The 25,651-nt window shown below is 39.8% G+C and overlaps 1 protein-coding gene across 1 annotated transcript in view; it reads left to right on the top strand.

Annotated features, from left to right (window-relative positions):
• The window catches only part of LOC127663258 (FERM and PDZ domain-containing protein 4-like), a 119,544-nt gene that overhangs the window by 89,492 nt on the left and 4,401 nt on the right, over positions 1-25,651 (top strand). The window contains exon 3 of the mRNA XM_052154777.1: positions 25,115-25,223. Coding sequence (XP_052010737.1) covers positions 25,183-25,223 — 41 coding nt within the window. The 5' untranslated portion in view covers positions 25,115-25,182. The remainder of the gene's footprint in view (positions 1-25,114; positions 25,224-25,651) is intronic.

Here is a 25,651-nt window from a genome sequence, read left to right as displayed (position 1 = left end):
CATTTCTAAACCTAACCAGTTCTCAACAATAGAAAAGACATGGGGGGCCTGAGTAGCTCAGCGAGTACTGACACTGACAATCGCCCCAAGAGTCGTGAGTTCAATTCCAGGGCATGCTGAGTGACTCCAGCCAGGTCTCCTAAGCAACCAAATTGTCCCGATTGCTAGCGAGGGTAGAGTTGTGATATCCCATAAAACAGTTGTGACAATTGCACTTACAGTTTAGAGCCAAAAGCACCAAAGCGATTGAGAATAACTGTAAAATCTGTGTATTATTTGTACAATAAAATTGTAGTTTATACAGTCATTTTGGAGTTTTAGGGATTGTTGACATTACATCGTCATGGCAATGAAGTTGTCAAATTGGCTATAACTTTACACAGAAAATGTTAACACCGATATTGTTTATGTCTTGTGGCTATATTAAAAAAAAAATGTCCCCCATTCACTTCCATTGTAAGAGACTCACAGTAAACCAGATTTTTGCTTCTTTTTTTTTTAAAGAAGAGGGTCAAAATGAAATCCTTTTCTGCTGTGGCGAGTTTTGTTGTCCGTTATGCAAAACATGGCGGCACATTTTAGCTTATCGCGGCTCGTTCAGCACATTTCGCGTGTGACCCACCGGTCCGCTCGGTTATCCCGATGGCCAGTCCGCCCCTGATCGGCCCCAAAGTGCTTCGGCCCACCGGGAAATTGCCCGGTATGCCAGATTACCAGTCCAGCCCTGGTCCAGGTTCAATACAAGTTAAGCGCAATCAACAAGATGTAAACATGTTAACGATTTTAGTGTGAAAAAATCAGTTACTAACCTTATCTGTGAGAAGTATTTAATATTTATAAAAAACATTTTTTAAATAAAGGAGAGATAAGTCTAAATGGTTCTTTGTGTAAATGAACATAATGCAAAATGCTGTCGATTGACTTTAACTTGTATTGAACCCAGAACATCCACTTAAACTAAAGCAGTGAGATTATTTAAAAGTTGCCCTTATGTTCACTTAAAGGGATGTTTCACTCAAAAATGGAAATTCTGTCATCATTTACTCACTCTGATGTAATTCCAAACCAGTTTTTTTTTTCTTCTCTAATTGTAACTTTTTTCCATACAATGAAAGTAAATGTGACTGATGCTATCATACTGCATTACAACTACTTTTGGGTTCCAACTGAAGAAAAAAAGTAATATGGTTTGGAACAACATGAGGGTGAGTAATCTTTTTTTTTTTTTGTGACCTATCCCCTTAAGATATATAAAATTAAGACATGAATGACCCAAAAATGCATCAAACTCCTTCCTGCAGACAGATTCATTACAATTGAGACCATCTGTGAACGTGATTTTATTAATAGGCTATCGTTGGAGGTGCAGTCATATGCACGAGCGCCGTGAGCCTCAGGTGTGTTTCAAGTCCATATATATTGTTTCCTGTCAGTAAAGAAATCCCTTATGCACAGACTAATCGAAGTCTCCCAGGACTCTGTTACACTAATGACTTCAACTTTCACTCACTTTGTCACTTCTTAGCTCAGCCAGAGTGCAGTCATGTGCGGAGATCATGTGAGGAAAAAGCTCCATACATCATAAGAACTGACTGGCAAGTCAAGTCCGTCCTTCAGAAGATTTCTAAAGAGAAACGACAGATTCAGACTTTCTTCGTCAAAATTACCTTCCATCCAGAGAACATCATGCACCTTATGTGTAAGGGACATTTCACAAAAATCAAATAAAAAAATATCCGTCATTATTTACTCACCCGAATGTCATTCCAAACCTGTATTCTGTCATTTATTCTGCTTATACCACAGTTACTCTGAAATATGTGTCAACCTAATGTCAAAGGCGGCATATGGTGGCTCAACCACCGGTGCAACATTAGAGATACCCGTGGGACTTGGCTGCCCAGCTGAGTTGCCAACTTTCATTGCCTCAAGCTCGAGCTGTCGCAACTTGATGAGCTTTTTAGCCTCTATCTCTACCCTGTGAATTTCAAGACGTAGATCCAACTCGGCCTGATGCGCTAATGCCTTTTCTTGCGCCTCCATCTGAATACGGGCTATGAGAACTTTCAATCAAGCCCAATATTTAGAGGGGTGTAAAGGATCGATGGGGGTGGCAAGACAGCACTGGCCTTGCACTTGTCTTATGCTCCACTTAGACAGGTGTACCAATGCCAGAAAGCTGCACGCCAGTACAAAGCGGGCCTGTCTCACCTCCGCCAGTGTCAGACACTTCAAACACATTTTGCTCCACTAACCTTTCCATAATAACACTCTTAATAGTCTTTTTAAGAGCTTGCCTTGAAATAGGAATCTGATAATGATCAGCAATTAACAACAAATCAACTTTTCTGCATTTATCGAATTTCTCTAACGATGGATTATTAATAAAGCCCTGTAAATCAAATAAAGCCATGATTACCACCCTAAGCACGCCACAAGCAACTCTGAACACTGGATCAACACTAATCCCTGCAACCAAGAAAACACAATACAACTAAGCCTGCACAACAAAATCAATTTGTTACCTGCACAGAAAATATTTTGAATGGGTATAAATAATAAATCCCAGAAGAGCCCCCAATTATTGTTATAATCCCAGGCTCATCTAGGGGTGTTGGGGAGTAGCATTAAATTACATTAAAAAATAACTGATGTGCTGGATAACAAATGGCATGAACGAGGGGAGTATTGTGTTTACGTAAGTGATTTATTATACAAGTGCTATGTGCAAGGTGAGCAAGTGTGTATACTGTATATATATGGTCATGGTCGCCCCGCTCCGAACGGGACTCGAACCAGCATCTCTGGCGCGGGAGGTGTGTGTGTGCTAATAAGGAGGCTAAAGCCTCTAGCGTCAGTCGCTAGTGCACCTCTTGAGGTCAGGAGAGTGAGGTTTACACCCTGCGGAGCTATCTACCAACTGGCACCAGTTACACTCACCCCCCTAAACCTCACTCCCATCTGGGGCACGGCACCATTGTACCTAGTCCTGGTCGCACTGCTTCAAACAGGACTTGAACCAGCATCTCCGGCATGGGAGGCGGGTGCTCTAACAAGGATGCTAAAGGCTTCAGCCTCTATCATCAGTCGCTAGTGCAGCTCTTGAGGTCAGGAGAGTGAGGTTTATACACATTACACAGCTATCTATCAGCTGGCCACTGTTACACTCACTCCTCTACACCTCACTCCCATCCGGGGCATGGCACCATTGTAACTGGCCCTGGTCACCCCACTCCAAATGGGACTCGAACTGGCATGGGATGTGGGTGCGCTAACAAGGAGGCTAAAGTCTACAGCCTCTAGCAGCAGTCGCTAGTGCACCTCTTGAAGTCAGGAGAGTGAGGTTTATACACGGCACAGCTATCTACCAGCTGGCTCCCGTTACACACATATTTATATACAAACAATCAAACAACATATAACACAGCCAAAAACTCTCTCTCACAACTTCCTCTAAACTTTCCAACTCCAAACTTCCTCTTCAAGCCCAAAACTTCGCTGACATCATCTGAGATTCCAGCGGGAACAATGGAAGATCTCTGTATGGTGACAGAACAAGGAAATCCGAAGACACACAGACGATGGCAAATAGCCACACAATAGGGACATAACACACCCCTTAAGACATCATTCAGGGTTTTATCTTGAGACATTTTCGGGTTTTCGTCCCTAAAACCCTCTTGTGAGTGGAACTACTTTCATAATCCACGGATTCAGCGTCTGTCTTTGATGCAGCCCAAGCCTCCGATACTAGTTTGCAAACGTCACTTTAGAGCTAGTAAGAGAGGCTTGTGCTGCTTTGTGTGTGTGCGTTTGTGTGTGTGCATGTGTGTCTGTGTGTGTGTATGCGAGCAAAAGAATGAGAGTAACGGAGAGAGATCGCTTGTGGGATTACCTGTGTTTGTCACGGCTCTCGTGAGCATTTACTTTGCGCAAATTGCCAAGATGTACGTTTAAGTATACTTCTCAGCGGCAGAAAGTGTCGGCATTCTTATATGTAGCTTTTACGTTGCTAAACAACTGTTTACAACTCCAATGAGTCGCAGGGATGCGTTGACATGAAGGCTCTGTTTGTTGCTCGCGCATGTGTGTGTCTGTGTGTGAGATTGATCTATTCGCAGGGGTGCATTCACACCAAGTCTCTGTTTGTTAGTCGCACTTTACATTTGACATTTATGCATTTGGTAGACGCTTTTATCCAAAGCGACTTACAGAGCCCATATTACAGGGACAATCGCCCCAGAGCAACCTGGAGTTACGTGCCTTGCTCAAGGACACAATGGTGGTGGCTGTGGGGATCGAACCAGTGACCTTCTGATTACAAGTTATGCGCTTAGCCCACTACGCCACCACCACTCTTGACTTTCTATGTGTGCACTTGAGTCTCTATGTGTGTAAGTGTGTGTAAGATTGAGAGAGAGGGAGCGTTAAGACGCTTTTCAACAGAAATGTAAATAAATGTATGAAATTATAGACATTGTTTGTTGCTTATATTGCTTTGGTAGCCTGTACGGCTCTTTGAAATAACTGAAATAATTTGGCGAAGTGATATGGAACTGTTATGCGGTCAAGACCTGGATCTACTTCATAGCCGCGTGTTTACTGAAAAATAATCATCATTATGCCACAAATGCTGTCAATTGAGCGTAACTTGTATTGAGCCCCCAACATTCCTTTAATATGGGGTCCACATAGTCAGTCCACATGTTTTCCTGTCTGAGAGCATTTGCTGAAGGAAATATTCCGCTCACATCTGCCAGTGCTGCTGGATCTGTCCACATTTCCATCACTCACGTGTTCCTGTCAGAATCCACCCTCAGAACTTCACAGAGTCTCATTCGTCATGTCCGCCTGCCTCCTCATCTGCTCTGATAACCCTCCTCTCCTGAAACACTCACTCTGCTTGACTAATGCACAGTCCGTCATGCTAATGTGTTTGTACAAACAGTTGTTGACTGGGAAGCCATGACAGAACAAATGTTAATAGAATGTATCATCAGTTGAGTGACGTTGCATTAGGTTTTTGTAATTACCTTGAGAGAACAGGAACTTCAGTGACAAGACAACTGAATACCTTTAATTTTCAAAGCGAGCTGGTGATATCAGGTGACAAGAGCGGCAGTGATTGTTGTCAATAGGGCTAGCTAGGTTATTTTTGAATTACTTTATGTGCATCTTTGTGTGTTTTTCAGCATCTCACACCATGAGCATTCACTAAGAATGAATTGAGTCCAGTAAACACACCATTTTAATTTGTACATGCATGTTGGTTTAGCACCTGATTCACAAAAGGAACTATGCAGATCAGGCAATAGCATAAAAGGGCACCCATCAAATTGATGCTGAATGCAATTTGCATGCGCAATGATTATCCTCGACCCGATTCTGAGCGCTATAGAGCAGAGGACACCCTGTTGGGACTGTACAGCATTACTGTGATCCAGACACCTGAATTATCTCTTAAACCTGCTCGAAGTTCGCTTGTCTACATCGTGCATCTGGATAAATTCCAGGTTATAATGCTGTTCTCCAGTAGTTGATCATTATTTGATTAATTAATGCTTATGTGATCAATAGTAAATGTACACAAACATCTCTTTTAAATAAAACACATTTTTCCCGGCTGCTTTATTTGCCAGTACCAGCATGATGTAAGTTGCGCCAGGCATTTTTTTTTTCTCCCAATATGGAATGCCAAATTCCCAATGTGCTTTTAAGTCCTCGTGGATGCGGTGGCGGAGGACAAATCCGTCCGAGACCGTCAACCAGCGCAGCTTATCACGTGGCTTGTTGAGCGCGTTGCCAAGGAGACATAGCACGCGTGGAGGCTTCATGCCATCCACCGCGGCATCCACGCTCAACTCACCACGCACTCCACCAAAAAGGAACCACATTATAGTGACCATGGGAGGTTACCCCATGTGACTCTAGCCTCCCTAGCAACCAGGCCAATTTGGTTGCTTAGGAGACCTGGCTGGAGTCACTCGGCACGCCCTGGGATTTGAACTAGCGAACTCCAGGGGTGGTAACCAGCGTCGTTACCACTGAGTTACCCAGAACCCCGCACCAGGCATTTTTTGAGAATGAAGCACAATATATAATCGGAGTGTCTGTTTGCACTCCGGTGTAAATAGCATCTGCCACACAGTGCAGCTATTTGCAACTCAATAGTCTCGTGAAGTCACAGAAATATACGACAAACTATTCAAAAGGTGTCGCTGCTGTGGCGTGGGGTGTAAAGATAGTGTGAATGTTTAATTTTGTCCCACTCTTTTTCCCATTCGATTTCCCATTTCCACTCTTTATATTTCATTTAATACTATTTAAAATATGGGGCCTGGGTAGCTAGGCGAGTCATGAGTTCGAATACAGGGTGTTCTGAGTGACTCTGCGCCCATTTTGGCTTATCGCGGCCCATTCGGCCCATTTCGCGGCCGACCCACCGACCCACTCAGTTCTCCCGATGGCCAGTCCAGCCCTGCCTAAACTTTAAACCTAAACCTAACCGAATGTGTCATAAAAGCAAACATGAGAAGCAAAACACAATTGCTGAAGCAACTATGTCATTTTGTGGTGCTTCTATGACACTTTCTGCTCATGTGTCGACCACACTCGAACATTGTTAAATGTAAGTCATGCACGGTTGTTAAAGTGTTCAGATATTATAAGACAGTATTATATGAGAAACAAGGTGAAAAGTAAGCATTTATGCACTGATAATGTGCCATTATACTCATGATTTGTGTGAAAGGGAAGAAAAGTTGTTGTTGTTGTTACGCCTCTACTGTTCATTTCATCAGGAAACTTCCGCAATCCGTACAAAAAACCATGCAAAAACATTTTTAGTATAGTAATGTTATTCTATGAGACCATGTTGAGTGCATCACATTTATTTATTTTTTATTATTTTATTGCTATCACTGTTGCTCATGGTTAGGTATTAAACTTCTGTTTAACTTGTCCCATATCATTTGTGCTACTGCAGACAATAAAACTGGTAAAAAAGCAAATAACTTAAGATAAAAACACTTTAGCAACCTTATAACAACGCCCTGACAACCACCCAGATTACCCTAAGATCGTGGTAATGACTTTGGCACTGGCAAGCACCGTTCTCATTTTCTTCAGAAAATATCTAGTTTACCAGTGCTGATGCAGATTTAACCCAATAAATGCCTGCCTACTCACCGGGTAAGGCGTGCTATGTTGAGTGGTTAATACGATTGAATCTTTGGCCCATGCTTACTACAAGAATATCATGAATTCATTCTCAAAGCAACATTTTAAGGCCATCTGCTACTTGAAAAAAAAATAGTCCCACTTGAAACTGTATAACTGAATTATTTCCTCTATCTACTATTTATCCTCTCCAAACATGTTTTCAATACAAGTTCAAGAAGAGCCCTATTGGCATACCCTTATTTCTCCTTTAGTTATAGAGTGGAAAAAAGTAGTGACAGAGACAAGCAAAATGGCTTCAATAGAATGTGAAGTCTGTACCTTGGGTCAATATTTACCGTTTATGGAGGCATGCCGAGATTTTATCTCTGTGGCTCTGTCAGCGCTCCATAAATTCTGCAATGCATTGTGAGCAAGTGCTATAGAGGTATATAATGTTTCTTAGGGTTTTTGTGTCCTCTTATTAAAGCATCATTGTCTGTGAAACACAATAAGCATCTGCTGGCTTCATTCTGGTCCAGTGATCTTCTCTGACCTGCAACCCTTTAAGTAAGATCAATTTTCAGTTTGAAGCTTGAATGTGTGTTATTTTCTCTGTGCCAGCGATTGACGTGTTCAGATACACTCTTGTTAAGATGAGGTTCTTCCTAGTAAAGATTCTAGTTTGGTGGTTTCAGGAGATGGCTGTTTCTTTAACGATGGGCACTTTTGGCCCTGTGGATTTAAAAAAATATATATTTTTTTAATTATTAAACTATTTTTGCAACCTCACTAGTTTAGCAACCTAACTATTTGATACTATGTACTTATTATGTACATACATGTTGTTGCATTGTAATTACATTTAAAGTACTTGCATTTAATTACATTTGTAGATACACTGTTAACTTTACACCGATCCCAAAACCTAACTCTAACCCCTCATCCTAACCCTACTCTTACTCATAAACCTACCCGTACCTCAACCTCAGTAGCAACAAATGTGGGAGTTACACAGTCAATATATAGTCTTGTATGTATTTAATGGTAGTGCATAGTAGTTAAAGACACATAATATGAAGTGTGACCAAAAAATTTCAATAAATAATGAATATATTTCCTCCTTGTTCTTTGTTGCAGACATGCAAACATATGTATATCAGACCCGGTTCCAGATCAAAATCACTGAGGGTGCTCTGTATGAAGTGGAGATGTATCATAATTACAAATTTTTTAATATATTAAATCATTTAAAAAACATTCGGCCGATTGTCAAATATCGGATTGAAGAGGAACAATGTGGTTTCTGTCCTGGCCGTGGAATGATGGACCAGATCTTTACTCTCGCAAGGATCCTGGGAGTATACCCATCCAGTCTACATGTGTTTTGTGGACCTGGAGAAGGCGTATGACCGTGTCCCCTCGGAGATACTGTGGGAGGAGCTGAGTGAGTACTGGGTGGGCAGGGTCCCTTCTTAGGGCGATCCAATCCCTGTACGTCCAAAGCGAGATCTGTGTCCGGGTCCTCGGCACAAAGTCGATTTCGTTCCATGTGGGGGTTGGTCTCTGCCAGGGCTGCGCTTTGTCACCAATCCTGTTTGTGATATTTATGGACAGGATATCGAGGCGTAGTCGGGGTGGGGAAGGGGTGCGGCTCGGTGGGCTGGAGATCTCATCGCTGCTTTTTGCAGATGATGTTGTCTTCGTGTCATCATCGTTCTGTGACCTTCAGCTCTCACTGGATCGCTTGGCAGTTGAGTGTGAAGCAGCTGGATGAGGATTAGCACCTCTAAATCTGAGGCCATGGTTCTCAGCAGGAAACCGATGGAGTGCGTACTCCAGGTAGGGGAGGAGGTATTGCCCCAAGTGAAGGAGTTCAAGTACCTCGGGGTCTTGTTCACGAGTGAGGGGACAATGGAGCGGGAGGTTGGCCGGAGAATTGGAGCAGCGGGGGCGGTATTGCACTCGCTCTATCGCACAGTTGTCACGAAAAGAGAGCTGAGTGATCTACCGGTCAATTTTCGTTCCTACCCTCACCTATGGTCATGAAGGCTGGGTCATGACTGAAACAACTAGGTCGCTAGTACAAGCGGCTGAAATGGGCTTCCTCAGAAGGGTGGCGGGCTTCTCCCTTAGAGATAGGGTGAGGAGCTCAGTCATCCATGAGGAGCTCCGCTGCTCCTTTGCATCAAAAGGTGCCAGTTGAGGTGGTTTGGGCATCTGGTAAGGATACCCCCTGGCCGCCTCAATAAGGAGGTGTTTCAGGCACGTCCAGCTGGGAGGAGGCCTCGGGGAAGACCCAGGATTAGGTGGAGAGATTACATCTCCACACTGGCCTGGGAACGCCTCGGGGTCCCCCAGTCAGAGCTGGTTAATGTGGCTCGGGATAGGGAAGTTTGGGGCTCCCTACTGGAGCAGCTGCCCCCGCGACCCGACTTCAGATAAGCGGTTGAAGATGGATGGAAGATGGACATCTTTAAATGCAACGTAACAACGTAAATAAATGTCTTTTATGTACAAAACATTTATTGCTTCGTTTTTTTCACACGATATGTCGCGTGCAGATAAGTTTTGATGCAGCAATTGTGTGTTCAGAAACTGCAGGGATTTGTGTGTGTTTGATGGGATTCAAGGAAATCTGCTTGCCAATTTACAGCATTAGACTTACATATTTAATTGAGCAGAGGTGTGCAATTATTTTGGTACAGGGGCCACATCAGCTGTTAAGTAGTTTTGTTTTATTCTCAGAATATTATCAACCTGTTTACACGCTCATGGGTCATGATGTGAGTCTGTCAATGGTTTATTTGGCATCCCATTCAGCCCACAACTGAATAAAATAGGCTGCATGACACTGATAAATGATTACTGCCAGAGTAACATTCCCATACAGGTGTGAGGGACTTCAGCATTTCACAAATAACACAAAGAGCAAACATATTCCTCTCTCACTTGGTTTTGCTCGCATGTCCCCTCCGCATGCGAATGATGCAAAGATCTATTGGGATTTTACTAAAGTTCATCGCTGAAAAGGTTTACATGCCGACTTGGCACTAAACAGCTCACAAAGCATCACAAATGGACACAGAGTGACTGCATCACACTTTTCTTTGAGCAGAATATTGCACTATTGAGCACTTTAAGGTTTTTTTTCGAAGAGGAGAGAGAGAGCGCACGTGCACTCGCATGCATGGTTGCCAGATTGCATAAATTAAGCATGACATTAGGCGAAATATTTCCTATTTGTGCAAGTATAAATCTCTGATTGGGTTGTTGCACCTATTATCTGGCAACCCTGAGCATATTAAACTCTTGTCCCAAATCCAGATAAACGAAAGATCTAATAAAAAACGTTCATGATCATTTGACCCGCGGGCCGTTGTTTGCCCTGGTCTGCAATTGACGGTTCTCTAAGGTTCATTTGAGGGTGCTTAGCACCCTCAAGCACCCCCGTAGAACCGTGCCAGATGTACATATGAATTTGGAATGATGTAACACAATATTGCAAGCCATTCATTTAAGGTTTGGCGCTTTGATCTCTGACCTAAGATTGCATCTACTCGAAAAGCCTCCATCCAATATAAATGAAGACCGGAATAAAGGCTCAATTACCTGGTGTCTCAGTGTTACAGGGAGTCTATCAGAGCATAGAAAGGACGGACAACAATCATTTAAGACCATGAGTCCGAGACCATGATGGGATTCCAAACTCAATCTCAGCAGGTCACCAAAACCATAATGGACCTATTCTCACGTAACCAGACCTTTGATTAAACGGGACTTCTGGTCCACAATGCTGCTTTTTCTAGCCTGTTGGTAAGATTGCAATGCATCCTAAAGAACAAGGCAATACCAGTACAAAATAAAGATTATAATGAGTGTAGGGAGATTTGTGATATTTTACATATCTGTGAGAATGAATAGGTAAATGTTTAGCTCAGGGTCAAATGGATTATGCTCTTTAAAATAAACTGCCTGCAGCAGCTGGGAGCAGCACAGCATATATGATGTATAGGAACATTCAGCAGCCCCTGACAGAGTATCAGTTCAAGTGGAAAAGAGAGATTAGAAAGTATGCAGCCTCTTTAATGAACGTTACAGAATATATGGATATTTCAAGCGTAATACGAAAGGTGTCAGCATATCTTGTGAGAGCAAACTGCACAGGTCTTTTTCTATGAATAAAGCAACATTTATTTGCATGTAACAATGGGCATTTTCATTTTGAGGTCAAAATAAAAGTAATTAAAAATTTGCATTTCTATATGCAGTTTTGGGGAATGGACAAACATAGACACAACGGAATGGACAGGCTTGGTGAGGATGCAATGTTTTGTGTCACTATATATTTTTCAGGGGAATCAACCTATGGATGGCTGACCTATATTTTATTAATATAGAAAAATTACACATATCACCTTTAATAATTGGAGCCACAGAGTTATTTGATATACAATTATTTTTTATATAAATGTATTGTACAAATGTACAAATTTTTAAAATAATGGGTAAGCAAAACTAAATTAAATAGAGAAATAATAATTATTAATAAGTTGTGGCTTTGTAGTCAGTCTGGGTGCTTTGATACATTGAGTTCTCGTGTGGGAGACCCAGGCTCGAGTCCAGGTCATGTTGCCACCTGGTCTGTTAACAGCGCCAAAAAGACCCATTTAAAAAACACAAATGAATGATGCATAACACAATTTATAATGTAACTATAAACAAAATAACAAATAATAATAATAATAATACAATATTTATAAATAAATAAATTAAAATATTTGCAATTTTAGTTTTTTATTAATTAAATAAATACATAAAAAATCGTAATATTTATAAACAAATATTAATTATTTACTATTTTATGTATTTTATCAATACGCTTTACATTTTATTTTATTTCTAAAAATGAAAATAAAATATTAAAATTAATAAATACATATTATCTTATTTATTTATTGTTTTATACTATTTATAAATATAATAATGTAAATATATATTAATACTGGATCAATTGTAATGGGAGAAATTGGTCTATGCCGGGTTTCTGTTCTAGATGACCGTTTTTAATTGCAGAATCCCTTCTCAGATGAATGTAGGCGCAAGGAAGACATTGATTGCTTTCAAAAGGACTAAACTAATGTAGCATACTTCTTCAGACTTTTCAAGCCAGCAGTGGCATCTGGACTCTAAAAATGACTATGAAAGCCGTAAAGAAGGTGTGTGTGGTCTTAGTAACAGTAGAATGACTGAGGCATCGTTTGTTGCGGTCATATACCTCACTTTCCATCAGCTCGTTCTACTGTATCCATGGCAACACTCCGCTAGTGCCCTTGGGATGTGTTTTTCTGACAGTGCATCGCTGTCTCCATTGCTGCAAAGGTTGGCTTGTAGCTGAAACACAATTTAGTATGAGTGTGGCCTCCAGTTGTTTGTCTCACATGCAGCTCCTCGTCTTATATAGTGTGTTTAGCAGCAGTATGTCGACTGCCATCCTTCGACACTGCGTTATTTGATTGAACTCTTAACTGATAATAATGGAAGCAGTTCTTCTGGGTTGTCTCAGTATGTGCTTACAGTATTGTTTACCCAAATTAGTGAGGCTCTCTAATTACATTTGTTCACCAGAATGCCACTCCTTCAGCCGAGATCTGTCAGCAAACAAGTGTCTGCATCCTCTAGCAATTTTACTCAGTTTATAGTCGTAAAGTCGTTTTAATTTGTCTTCTCATGTTGTAACAATTTATTTTTTATATATTTTTGTCATGCAGAGTCTTGAAAATTCTCACCATAGTGTCATTTCATCAAGTCTGTAGTGTAAATGACATTAGCATTTTAGCATTTCTGAGTCCTTTGTTTTGCTAAGGCTAATTTTTAGCTCATTTTTAAATATACAAAATTTTCACTCTTTTTGCAGACGTTGCCAAAATTAGATTTAAACGAGATGACGCCTAATAAAAATATTCTATTCACAAGTGATATTTAATTTACCTTGCTTCTTTCAAAAATAACTTGTCACATAATTTATCTCAATTATGCTCTTCGCTGACACTTTTATCGACTTGTTAACAAGTACACAGGGGCGGAGCCAGGAGTTTATCAAAGGGGTGGCCAGGCAGGGGCAAGCGATCTGTCTGTGGTGGCACAGAAATATTCGGGCAGCATTTTTATATGTGGGACTGTGGTGAGGGGATACAATGACACCCTGGACGGAGAGGTTTGGCGAGCTTGGTGTGCGCACATGTTAAGTTTGTACATTTGTACGGAGATGATTACACCTCTAAAGAACAAAATTGTGCCATAAAATGACCAAATAAATGACTAAATAAGCAATTGTGAGTGGGGTGGACAATAGGGCCGCGGTCGCCCCTGGCCACCCCATAGCTCCGCCACTGCAATTACATACATTTTTGCACAAAAAAATAAATAAATACATATTGTTTTATTTTTGGGGGGGAATATAAATAGATAATATTTTCAATAAATATTGAAATAATTTGTGTTTATTTCACTCTTTGTTTAGATTTTAAACATGTAATAATTTGCATTTTATGGTGGATTTTTAAAGGATTGTTTTTTTTTTGGAAAGTAAAAAAAAAAAAGAGGAAAAAAATCCCACACACTACCTTGACACGGGTGACACGACCTTCATCAAGCATTCACCCTTTAGTCAGGATATTTAATGGATTTTTAACAATGAAAGTCTGGGACAAGGCTAAAACGAGTCGAATATTTACATAAAAGACATTTTAAAATTACCAAAAATCAATTATGAGGGTCTGATAAAAAGTTTCCAAATCATGATTAATGTGATCTTCATATAACAAAATGCCCAAAGTAGGGATGTCCTGATGCCATTTATTTTGATGAGTACGAGTCCATAACAGGCCGAGTCTGAATGAATCTGTTCATGAATCTGAATTCAAATTGTAACTGTAAAATCAATATTAATATTTTAAGCTTATTTTAACTTTCACAAACAAACTTTTTCCACTCAAACAGTTCAACGCACTGCTTGTGCACCTAAAACCTTGATGCGCCCGTGTGTTATTGTTAAAAAAAATGAGGTATCATAAAATGTATTTAGTGCTACCCTGAAGAAGCTATTTGACAACAGATCCTCACATATATTCCACAAGACAAAACAGCAACTGAATTTAAATAAATGATCCGGTCCGCTTCTAAAAGCATTAGTTCACCCAAAAATGAAAATTCAGTCATTGTTTACTCACCCTTGTGTTGTTATAACTCCATACGATAAAGGGAGAAATTGTGCTCAGTGATGTCACACAGTGGCAGTTTATGGTGACCACTTCTTCAAGTCTAACACATTATTGTATGCGACTCGTGTCTTGTTCACAATGTTTGGTGAGAAACAAACAGAAATCTGATGTACTATTAAGTTAAACCTTTCACCGACCGTTGATCACCTGTGAGATGGACTGCACGTGAGCTTTAATATGGTGTGTTGCTTTCTCTATGATTAATGACTGTTTGTGTAATAATTCTTCATGAGTCCCTGCTGTGTCCTGAGCTGTGAAGCTGCCCAATTTTCTTAAGAAATATACGGTTCATTCTTTGGTTTCTCAGCATCTTCTGCACATTTGAGTTCTTCCCAACAGTGACTAAATGATAAAGACATCCAGATTTTGACACTTAGGACAACTGATGGACACAAAAGCTGCAAAAATTCAATGATTGCTCAAGAAGGCAACACGAGAACCAAGAACCAAGGGGGTGCAAACTTTTGAACAGGATGATTTGTGTAAATACGATACATTTTGTGTAAATAGCTTTTGAAGGGAAGTACTACATCAAATATATAATCTTTTATCTCTTATATTTGCATCCATTCTGAATGAGGTGTGAAAACGTACAGGCCTAAATCAAAAGGGGTACGCAAACTTCTGCAATATTTTATTTTATATTATTTTTTCACTATTTAACCACATTTTAGCTTTTTTAATCCACAAATGCCACATAGTCTATTCTATCCATATCAGTGATTTTCAGTTAGTAAGTGATTTTATCACACTAAAATCATGTTTACACACATATTGTTTATGTGTTGTGGCTATAACTTTGAAACAGTGAGTATTTTATGGTTTACAAATTGGCCCCCATTCACTTCCATTGCAAATGCTGTCGATTGAGCTTAACTTGTATTGAACATGTAATAAGTGCAGTGCAGCTGTCTGAATGTGACACTTGTCTGATTCAGACTGATCTCACAGTGAGATCGAAAAAAGTGGGTCGACTTTTCTAAAATCGGCATATACTTACCGAAATTCAGAACACTGCCCCATGTGGCCAAAGAGGAAAGTGTTCTTGGCCGTATGGCCACGTGTGAGCACCATTTTTTGGGTGTAAAGTCCGCAAAGCAAGTTGTTTTCAGCTGTGCAGGCACAAATAAGGAATGACTGTTTTATAATTTGTACAACCTGAACCTATACCATTATAAACATATATATATATATATATATATATATATACCATTAAACCTATACCTAACCTTAACCATTAGTGTATGAAAAATGTAAAAATACAGGGATTACAATTACTCCCTGATCACAACAGTATTCGATCCACTGTGTTCCCCGCTGACGTAACACATATCCAGATGTGACACGTTCCTGGGTGCGCCACAGGGGAAAGTGATTGAGCTGGAGCCATTGCAGACGTGTCGGTGAGGATATGACGGCGGTCTTATGAAGTTAATGAAGTTCTTAACCGCGATGAAACCGTGATGCGTGCAACGTCGTGGCTGCAGAAACGCCGCGTGTGATTTTACCAGTTGTCAGGTCCCGTGCCGTGTGAAACAGCCTTTCTAGTTTCTAGTGCATTGGCTACATACCTGTCTTTATGTGCTCATCGTGCCAGCCACCTCGGTAATCGATGTTATACAGCAGTCTCTGTAGTAACATTCAAGCGTATTGGTTGGCTGAGTGTGCCGTCTGCAGGTGTGTTTGCTCAACACGGTGAAACAAACTCTGGCTACGTCTACGACATCAGGGGGTGCTACAGCTGCTTGCTGACAGAGTGTCCATTTATTTCTGTTTCATTATTTTTATCTATTTATTTTGTTCAATGCATAACAAATCAAATGCCATGGACTCGGCTGGAAAAAATCCAGAGTCTCAAAGGCTCGAGTCCAAGTCATGTCTGAGTAAAAATGAATCCGAGTCTGTGACAAGTCCAAGTCAATTAAAATTGGACTTGTGTGTCGGAGTCTGAACCCGAATACCCAAACTCTACTGTCAGACATTCAAGATTTTAGAACGAGTAATTTTTGTAGCGTAGCTTTAATAAATTGTCTCTTTTTTGACAAGTTTTGAGTTCTGTAAGATATCTAAAAAGATCAAGGAATATTTGGTTTCTAGAAAGCCAAATCGTACTATATACACAGGTATATACACTGGTGGCCAAAGGTTTAGAATAATGTACAGATTTTGCTCTTATGGAAAGAAGTTGGCACTTTTATTCACTAAAGTGGCATTCAACTGATCATAATGTATAGTCAGGACATTAATAACATGAAAAATTACTATCACAGCTTTTCGTGCAGCAATGACAGCTTTGCAGATGCTTGTTATTCTAGCTGTCATTTTGTCCAAATACTCAGGTGACCTTTCACCCCACACTTCCTGTAGCACTTGACCTTTCACCCCACACTTCCTGTAACACTTGCCATAGATGTGGCCGTCTTGTCAGGCACTTCTCACGCACCTTACAGTCTAGCTGATCCCAAAAATCTCAATGGGGTTAAGATCCATAACACTCTTTTCCAATTATCTGTTGTCCAATGTCTGTGTTTCTTTGCCCACTCAAACCATTTCTTTGAGTTTTTCTGTTATCAAAAGTGTCTTTTTTTACAATTCTTCCCATAAGACCTCCTGAGTCTTCTCTTTACTGTTGTACATGAAACTGGTGTTGAGCGGGTAGAATTCAATGAAGCTGTCAGCGGAGGACATGTGATGTGTCTATTTCTCAAACTAGAGACTCTGATGTACTTATCCTCTTGTTTAGTTGTACATTTGACCTTCGCACATCTCTTTCTGTCCTTGTAGAACCAGCTGTCCTTTGTCTTTGAAGACACACACACACACACACACACACATATACACTGTATATATCTATTTCTATCTATCTATCTATCTATCTATCTATCTATCTATCTATCTATCTATCTATCTATCTATCTATCTATCCTATATATATATATATTCACCATCTTGTACGCATTATTACGAGTTGTCATGAGACTATTTTGGTTTCAGCTAACTCTTCCATCTGCTTGTGATTCTTCTTGGATCACTCTAAAATTCTCTCTCAATATTCAATTCCCATGTAACTATAATTGAATCGTTGGAACTTTGTATGGTACTAGTAATGCATGAGTTGCCCTGTTAATGTCATGACTTCAATAAAAGGCTTGAGGACTCAACTCAATGCACTTATGAAATATTCCAAGACGCATTATGCAAAAAGCACTTAAAACTCTTAGAGCTGGTGTGAACTCTTAATGGCAATACGGATGGAGGGTGCAATAATAGATTGCTGACTCCTTTTGTGCTGCTGTGCAATACATTTACAAATAAAGAGACAAAGTGAGACAGGGAAAATATGGAGAGACTAAGTAGAGGTTTAAGTTTATGAAATTGTGACAAGAACATCAGAGGCTAACATTATGTCTAATATCTCCATTTGTGTTCCTCGGAAGAAAGTCAAGTCATAAGGGTTTGATGTCAAGATGAGGGTCAGTAAATGACAACAGAATTGTTATTTTTGGGTGAACTTTTCCTTTGATACTGACGTTTGGCTGAAGTCACCATTTTCAGTCATCAAGATCCTACAGGCGATTTCTGAAGGTCACGGCTGCATCAGTGTGTTAGTTCTCCCCCAGACACTTTCTAGCACTTTCTCGCTTCTGTATGTTTTATATACTTGAGGCTGCTGTGTAAATCTGTATTTGAGGCAGTCGTAACCTTACCGCCACTCTGCATGATGACTCACATTCTGGAGGGGAGCTGGTATGTGCTGTGTTGTGAGAGCTCCATCAGGTGTCTGAGATATCTGAATGTCGTGATACATGTGAATGCTTCTTAAGACCCCTGGCCAGCATAGATGGACGAGAGATTTGTACTTTCACCAAGAACACCTCATACAAAAGTCAGAATAAGGTAGATAAATAGATATAGGTCAGGTACTCAAGAGCATTTTAGACTGTGAAGGGCTCCCAGAATTGTGTGATACATTTCACCCAGAAAGTATGTGCAAAAGGTAGTGGTATCTGCAGGAGTGTTTAAGGTTTTTGAAGAAGTGGCTACTCAACTACTTGAATTGTAGGTTCTCCAAGAAGAATGCTCAAAGTTTTGCCTCATGGACTGACTTTAACAGCTAGAGCCACATCATAACCAAAATCCAACTTGCAAAAGTTGCCTCTTCTATGCTAGGGAGTTGTGAGTTGCCAGAGTGTTTCTACATGGTTGCTAAAATGTTCTGAATGGTTCTATGCCAAATGCTATAAGGTTGCTAGTGTGTTCTGGATAGTTGCTTACTGACCCCAGTCAAAATAGGCCACCAGAGAGTTTCCATGATATTCTGTTCTCTAGATATACACTATGTACAGTATATAATCCACTGTGAAACATCACCGTTTCTTCTAATAACACAAGAAGCATTTGTGCACTGAAGACACAAGTTTAAGTTTAGAAAGTAGAATTAATTCTCCCCCCATTCATTCTCTTCAGCTGCACAATTGTTCAGGGTCTTCGTTGCCATATGACGTGCTTCATAATGCGCTACATATTCTCAATTGGATACAGGGCAGGACTGCAGGCAGGCCACTCTGCTTACACAGACATGCACTTGATATCCGGGCAGTATGTGGTTTGAAGTTGTCCTGCTGGAAAATGCAGGAACATCCCTGGAAAAGACGGTGCTGGATGGCAGTATGTGTTGCTCCAAAATCTTTACATATCCGTCTGCATTCATGGTGTTCTCACAGATGTGCGAGTTACCCATGCCATGGGCACTGACCCACCCCTGGACCATACAGACCCTGGCTTTTGGACCTGACGCTGATAACAGCTCGGATGGTCCTTTTACTTTTTGGCCAGGAGAACACGACAGCTTTGTTTTGCAAAAACTATTTGTGTGGACTCTTCAAACCAAAAAACACAGTTCCACTGTTCTACTTTCCATCTAAGATGAGAGCGAGCCCAGAGAAGTCTGCAGCGCTTCTGGACAGTGATGATGTACGGCTTCTCCTTTACATAGTAAAGTCTTAACTTGCATCTGTGGATGCATCAACGAGTGGTGATGAGTAACAAAGGTTTACTAAAGTAACCCCAAACCCATGTTCATGATATCCATTACAGATGAATGATGTTTTTTAAGATGTGATATCTAAGGGATCAGAGGTCAAGTGCATTCAGAAGTGGTTTTCGTCTTGTCCTTTACGCACCGAGATTTGACCAGATACCTTGAAGCTTTTAACTGTATTGTGCACTGTAGAAGGTGAAATGCCCAACATTGGCATATGTTCTCAAAGTGCTGGATTATTTCTGAAACATCTGTTGGCAAATTGTCATTCAAAGTCTTGAATAATCCTCGCTCTTGAAGGACTCGGCTGTTTTTGGAGGCTCCTTATATACTATGACACGATTGCCTCACCTGTTTACCATCTCCTGTTTCACATCGTTATTTCAACTCGTCAAATTGTTATTAGTCTTAAATTGCCCCTGTCTCAACGTTTTGGAGTGTGTTGCAATCATATGATTTGAAATGACAATATGACATTATATGGACAGAATAGACTATGTGGCATTTGTAAATTAAAAAAGCTAAAATGTGGTTAAATAGTGAAAAACTAAATATAAAATAAAATATAGCAGAAGTTTGCGTACCCCTTTTGTTTTAGGGGGTACGCAAACATTTCACACCTCATTCAGAATGGATGCAAATATAAGAGATAAAAGATTATATATTTGATGTAGTACTTCCCTTCAAAAGCTATTTACACAAATCATCCTGTTCAAAAGTTTGTACCCCCTTGGTTCTCATGTTGCCTTCTTGAGCAATCAGTGAATTTTTGCAGCTTTTGTGTCCATCAGTTGTCCTAAGTGTCAAAATCTGGATGTCTTTATCATTTAGTCACTGTTGGGAAGAACTCAAATGTGCAGAAGATGCTGAGAAACCAAAGAATGAACCGTATATTTCTTAAGAAAATTGGGCAGCTTCACAGCTCAGGACACAGCAGGGACTCATGAAGAATTATTACACAAACAGTCATTAATCATAGAGAAAGCAACACACCATATTAAAGCTCACGTGCAGTCCATCTCACAGGTGATCAACGGTCGGTGAAAGGTTTAACTTAATAGTACATCAGATTTCTGTTTGTTTCTCACCAAACATTGTGAACAAGACACGAGTCGCATACAATAATGTGTTAGACTTGAAGAAGTGGTCACCATAAACTGCCACTGTGTGACATCACTGAGCACAATTTCTCCCTTTATCGTATGGAGTTATAACAACACAAGGGTGAGTAAACAATGACTGAATTTTCATTTTTTGGGTGAACTAATGCTTTTAGAAGCGGACCGGATCATTTATTTAAATTCAGTTGCTGTTTTGTCTTGTGGAATATATGTGAGGATCTGTTGTCAAATAGCTTCTTCAGGGTAGCACTAAATACATTTTATGATACCTCATTTTTTTAAACAATAACACACGGGCGCATCAAGGTTTTAGGTGCACAAGCAGTGCGTTGAACTGTTTGAGTGGAAAAAGCAACAAATAACTGAGATGTCAACAGAACGCAATAAGAAGTGTGTTGAAGGACAGTTTTGTTTAGCATATGCTTTCATTCTGAAGCCACTTTATAGTTTGTTCAGCACGAAACTAATCATTAAATATAGAGGTATATATTTGTTGTGAAAGTTAAAATAAGCTTAAAATATTGATGTTGAGTTTACTGTTACAATTTAAAGATGGATTCATGAACAGATTCATTCAGACTCGGCCTGTTATGGACTCGGACTTGACAAATATTAAGCATCATAAAAGATTTATCTTGTCGTAGACAAAATCGGCAGTCTTTGATCGCTTAATGTGACATTGTTGAGGTGAGGGCATGGTCGAGCACCGTCTGGGGAGAGAGAAAGCGGTAAGGACATCCAGATGAACAGACTGAGATGAATTGTGACTAATTACTGTTTCTATGTTCACAGCGAGAGTCGGTGAAAAACAAAAAATAATAGTGTCTCAGTTCCTTATTTCTCTCTTCCTAATTTTTTTTTACTCTCTTAAAAAAAAAAACATTTTTGTCTCTTCCAAAAATAAATTTCTCTCTTCAGAAATATTTTATTTTCTCTCTTTAATTTTTTTCTCTCTTCAAAAATATAATTTTTCTCTCTTGAAGTTGCTAAAATATTAATAATTAAAACAAAAAAAATTATTAGACCACAATTTTATCAAATATATATTTTAATATATATTTCACACAATTTGTTTGAGATGAGCGTTTTACATGGGCATATCTGTGAAGCTCATGTTTAGACACAGCCCCGCCGTCAGGGGGGTCAAAGGGTATAGATGATCCCGGGCCCAAGGGGGCCCATGCAAAGGCCTATAGTTGACTTTTAATGGGATTAAGTACAACAATTTATTTACTGACTTATATCACCGAAAATAGAATGCATATGTATTCACATGATAAATACATATATATTTTATCATTAAAACACATTTCAACTTGTCGTGTGATTCTGATACCCCCCCCGCTATTATTGTGAAAATGGTTCGGTCGAAACACCTGGCCAATCAGATGTGCGGAACACATACGATGTGCATTGTGCAAAGCGGGGACTGAATAGAGTCAAAATGCCTCATTAAAGTCTAAAATCAGGGGCACAAAAAAGAAATGCGAGCAAACAAAGAGCAAAAGTGAACGAAAGAAGCAGAGAGGCTGTGGGCAAATTTCTTGTCAAGCATGAAGCACTAGGTATGACAGGCAAAGCTGAACGTGGCAAAAGCGAGGAGCTTGTGTAGACTAGCAATTAAAAATGCAGCTAGCTAGCTAAACCTTAAATAACGTTAGCATGTTCACTTAACTAGATAAGATATCAATATAATAGATAGATATAAATGCCCTTATAAGTAGGGATGGGTACCAAATCCAGGTATTAATCGGGCCCCGGTGCTAAATTATTAAGGACCGTAGTATTGATAAGCTCCGACATTACGGTTCTTTTAACGTTTTGGTGTAATTTATAATCACGCTGCTGCAGCCTCTCTACTCTGTTTTGGTGCTGCGACACACACACACTCTTTCTCTCTCTCTCTCTCCCAACAAACCAAATGTGGGACACGTTATCAATGCTGAGAAGTCTACATTTTTTTATATGATGTCTTTCTAAATTAAAAAATACAATTGATGTAAACATCGCAATTGTCGCTATGTAGCCAGTACAGACGGTGACGGGTCCACCTGCACTTCACCCACATGTGCGCAGTTGACATCAAACACAGCCCCTTGATGACAGCCTTTCCTGCTTTCTTCACAGCCATTGGATCCAATTATTTTATTGACATTTTAGATTTCTTTCCAGTGAGATATTTTGTTTACATAGTGACTTTGCTCGTGTAAACATTACTGTGGCTACTCTAGAAACAACATGCTTTTAAAAATAATATATTTTAAGCAATTATTTAATAATTGATAAAAAACAAACCGATAAGGAGTATCGATCAGAGTAATAGTATTGATAAAATCCTAAAGATACCCATCCCTACTCATAAGGCTAATATATTGCAACCTGCTGGAATGACAAAAGCTTGCAATTAGCTCATTTTTAGGCCTGAAGTCAGGAAGAAAATAATCAGACTCTTCCTATGAATCCCTCTATCAGAAACTGAGGGAGAGACGAGCATCCCCACCATGCAGAGCAGGTACACTGAGGGAGAGACTAGCATCCCTAAACAGTGAGTGAGTGAGTGAGTAACACAAGGATGGGTGGGTGGGTGGTGGTGGTGGATGAGGGCAGTGCTATTGTAAGTAGGGGTTGCTGTTTTTTTTTGTTTCTTTTATAAATAAAACCAAAATCATTAAGAGTTAAGATAACTCTCTTTATTAGAATATTACTTTTTCATATTCAGGTTGGCAATGTGCATGTACAAGCAGCATACAAACACTCTGCACTGTCAAAGTCTGTTGCACCCCCAGAAAAAAAAATTAAATTAAATAAATAACTCATGGTGTTACATATGTCAGCAATCCATATAGGCTTCAATATATTTATAAATTATGTGTTTTGCTCTTATAATTGTTTAAGGAATTATTATTTTGATATTTGGTTATTTATTTGCCATTCTTCATCTTCAAATGGGGTGGCTGTGGATCAGGTGGTAGAGCGGGTCGGCTACTAATTGCAGGGTTGTTGGTTCGAATCCCGGCCCCCACGACTCCACATGCCGAAGTGTCCTTGGGCAAGACACTGAACCCAAAGTTGCTCCCAATGGCAGGCTAGCGCCTTACATTGTTATATGAATGGGTGAATGAGTCGCAGTGTAAAGCACTTTGAATACTGTTAAGGTTAAAAAGGCGCTATATAAGTGCAGACCATTTACCATACCTTGAACTCTTCACTTCTGCAGTAGACAGTGTGTTTCATAGCCAAATTGTTATATTATTATAATTAAATTCCACCATGAAAGTCTGCACATGACATCCCCGTTCAGTCGCGAGGATTACAATATTAGCATTACCAGATGTACCTCTATCACTTCAAAAGGAAATACATAATAATAATAATTTCCCCATGTTTCCCCTTTTCCTCAATACATTTATTCGCTTCCACCATGTAACACTCAGCAAACGGCATATGAGTGTTTAGAAAGACCAACAATTTAAAACCAAATAATAACTCCAGTTGTTACACGACAACGAATGCCATATCAAACATATGTAACCTGATATTTGATCTGGTGATCTGTCATGATTAAGGTTAGCAAACCCTTAAATAAATAATAAATGTATTATTCAAATATATAGCAACAGAAAGCATTAAAAGCACAAGATTACATGTTTACTGATAGTGGCACCTGGTGGCCAAGGTTGGTACCATATGCATTTTTTTGAAGAGAGAAAAAATATTTTTTTGTAGAGAGAAACAAATGTAAGACTTCGGCTCAGGAAGGAACTTTTTCCACCTTGTAGTTCAGGGCTTCCATAGATAAAAGACAGCCCAGAGAGACACATACCAGAGACTTTTGTTTGAGTGTAAGCTGAAAAGCGATTTCTGTTTTATTTGATAATAAACCCTGACTCAAGTGGACTGTGGAAACCTGCTTCCTCCTTTGCTCCAAATATGAGTATTTGTTACAGACATCGATGGCAAATGAATTGCCCTTGAGATGAATCTCGGCCTTCAATTAAGTTCTGGCCGTGTTCAAAATTTTACATCACAAATTTCTTGTCTTGCAGTGTGACTGCTCCAACGATGCCCAGATGGTGTAAAACTCCCAGTCAGCACCGTCAATCAGAGTGATTGGGACCAAAGTCTTGGCTAGGATGTGTATTGTACAGTCTGACAAGCAACAGTTGTAAAGGACCTTTAAAATCATTCAGTGTGCACCCCGCTTAAAATTAGGTAAAGTCTGCCAACCTTGTGCTGTTTCTGGCTGTGTGTAGCACCTACTACTCTGCAGATCGCAATGTTAGAACTAAGCAGCTGAAGTTTATTTGATCATTTCAGTGTGGATTGTGACCAATACAACCTGTTTAATTTTAAGGGTCATGAGACGGTAGAAAGTGGCCATGAAAATGTCAATTTTTACCTTTTTTTGGTGCAAAAAATTCACCTAACATTTTATGTGGACCATAGTGATGGATGCATGATATGACCCCTATTAACTCATTGCTCATCTTCTCTCATCTTTGTCCACTTAGGTGAATGTGTGAAAAACAGAGCCAGCCCCAGCAGCGGATCCGCCAGTCCGGTTCTGTCCTCTCAGGGGATGGCCAGGGTCCAGGATGGACACACAGAGGAATATGACAGGTGCAGTGTGCTATTAATAATCCTCTTATGTCAATTGAGAACACTATGCAACATAAAAGCATCATTATCTGCTCACATGTGCAGGGGGAAAGACCTCATAAAAATCAGATGGCATTTCTCTTAATGACCAGATGGAATATGAGCTTTTATATTGATGCACAAAACTGCTGATTTTGTTAATGTGGTTATGCAAATCTGGAGACATGTTTGAATGGATATCAAAAATAAACAAATACGAACAAATATTACCATATTTACAGTTGTACTTTAAAAATAAACTTTTTTCTCCACTTATAGTGGAGCGGCTAAGTGCTTATGTTTGGCAGAATCGTTCAGTTTATGATACAAGCGTGAAAATTGGCATGAGCAGTCTCCATGGGTCACTTGACAAGAAAATTGTCCGAGCCACTTGAAATTTCAAGATGGCG

This window comes from Xyrauchen texanus, chromosome 23, assembly GCF_025860055.1.
Source record: "Xyrauchen texanus isolate HMW12.3.18 chromosome 23, RBS_HiC_50CHRs, whole genome shotgun sequence".
Lineage (NCBI taxonomy): Eukaryota > Metazoa > Chordata > Actinopteri > Cypriniformes > Catostomidae > Xyrauchen > Xyrauchen texanus.
This window is presented reverse-complemented; position numbering and strand designations above follow the sequence as displayed.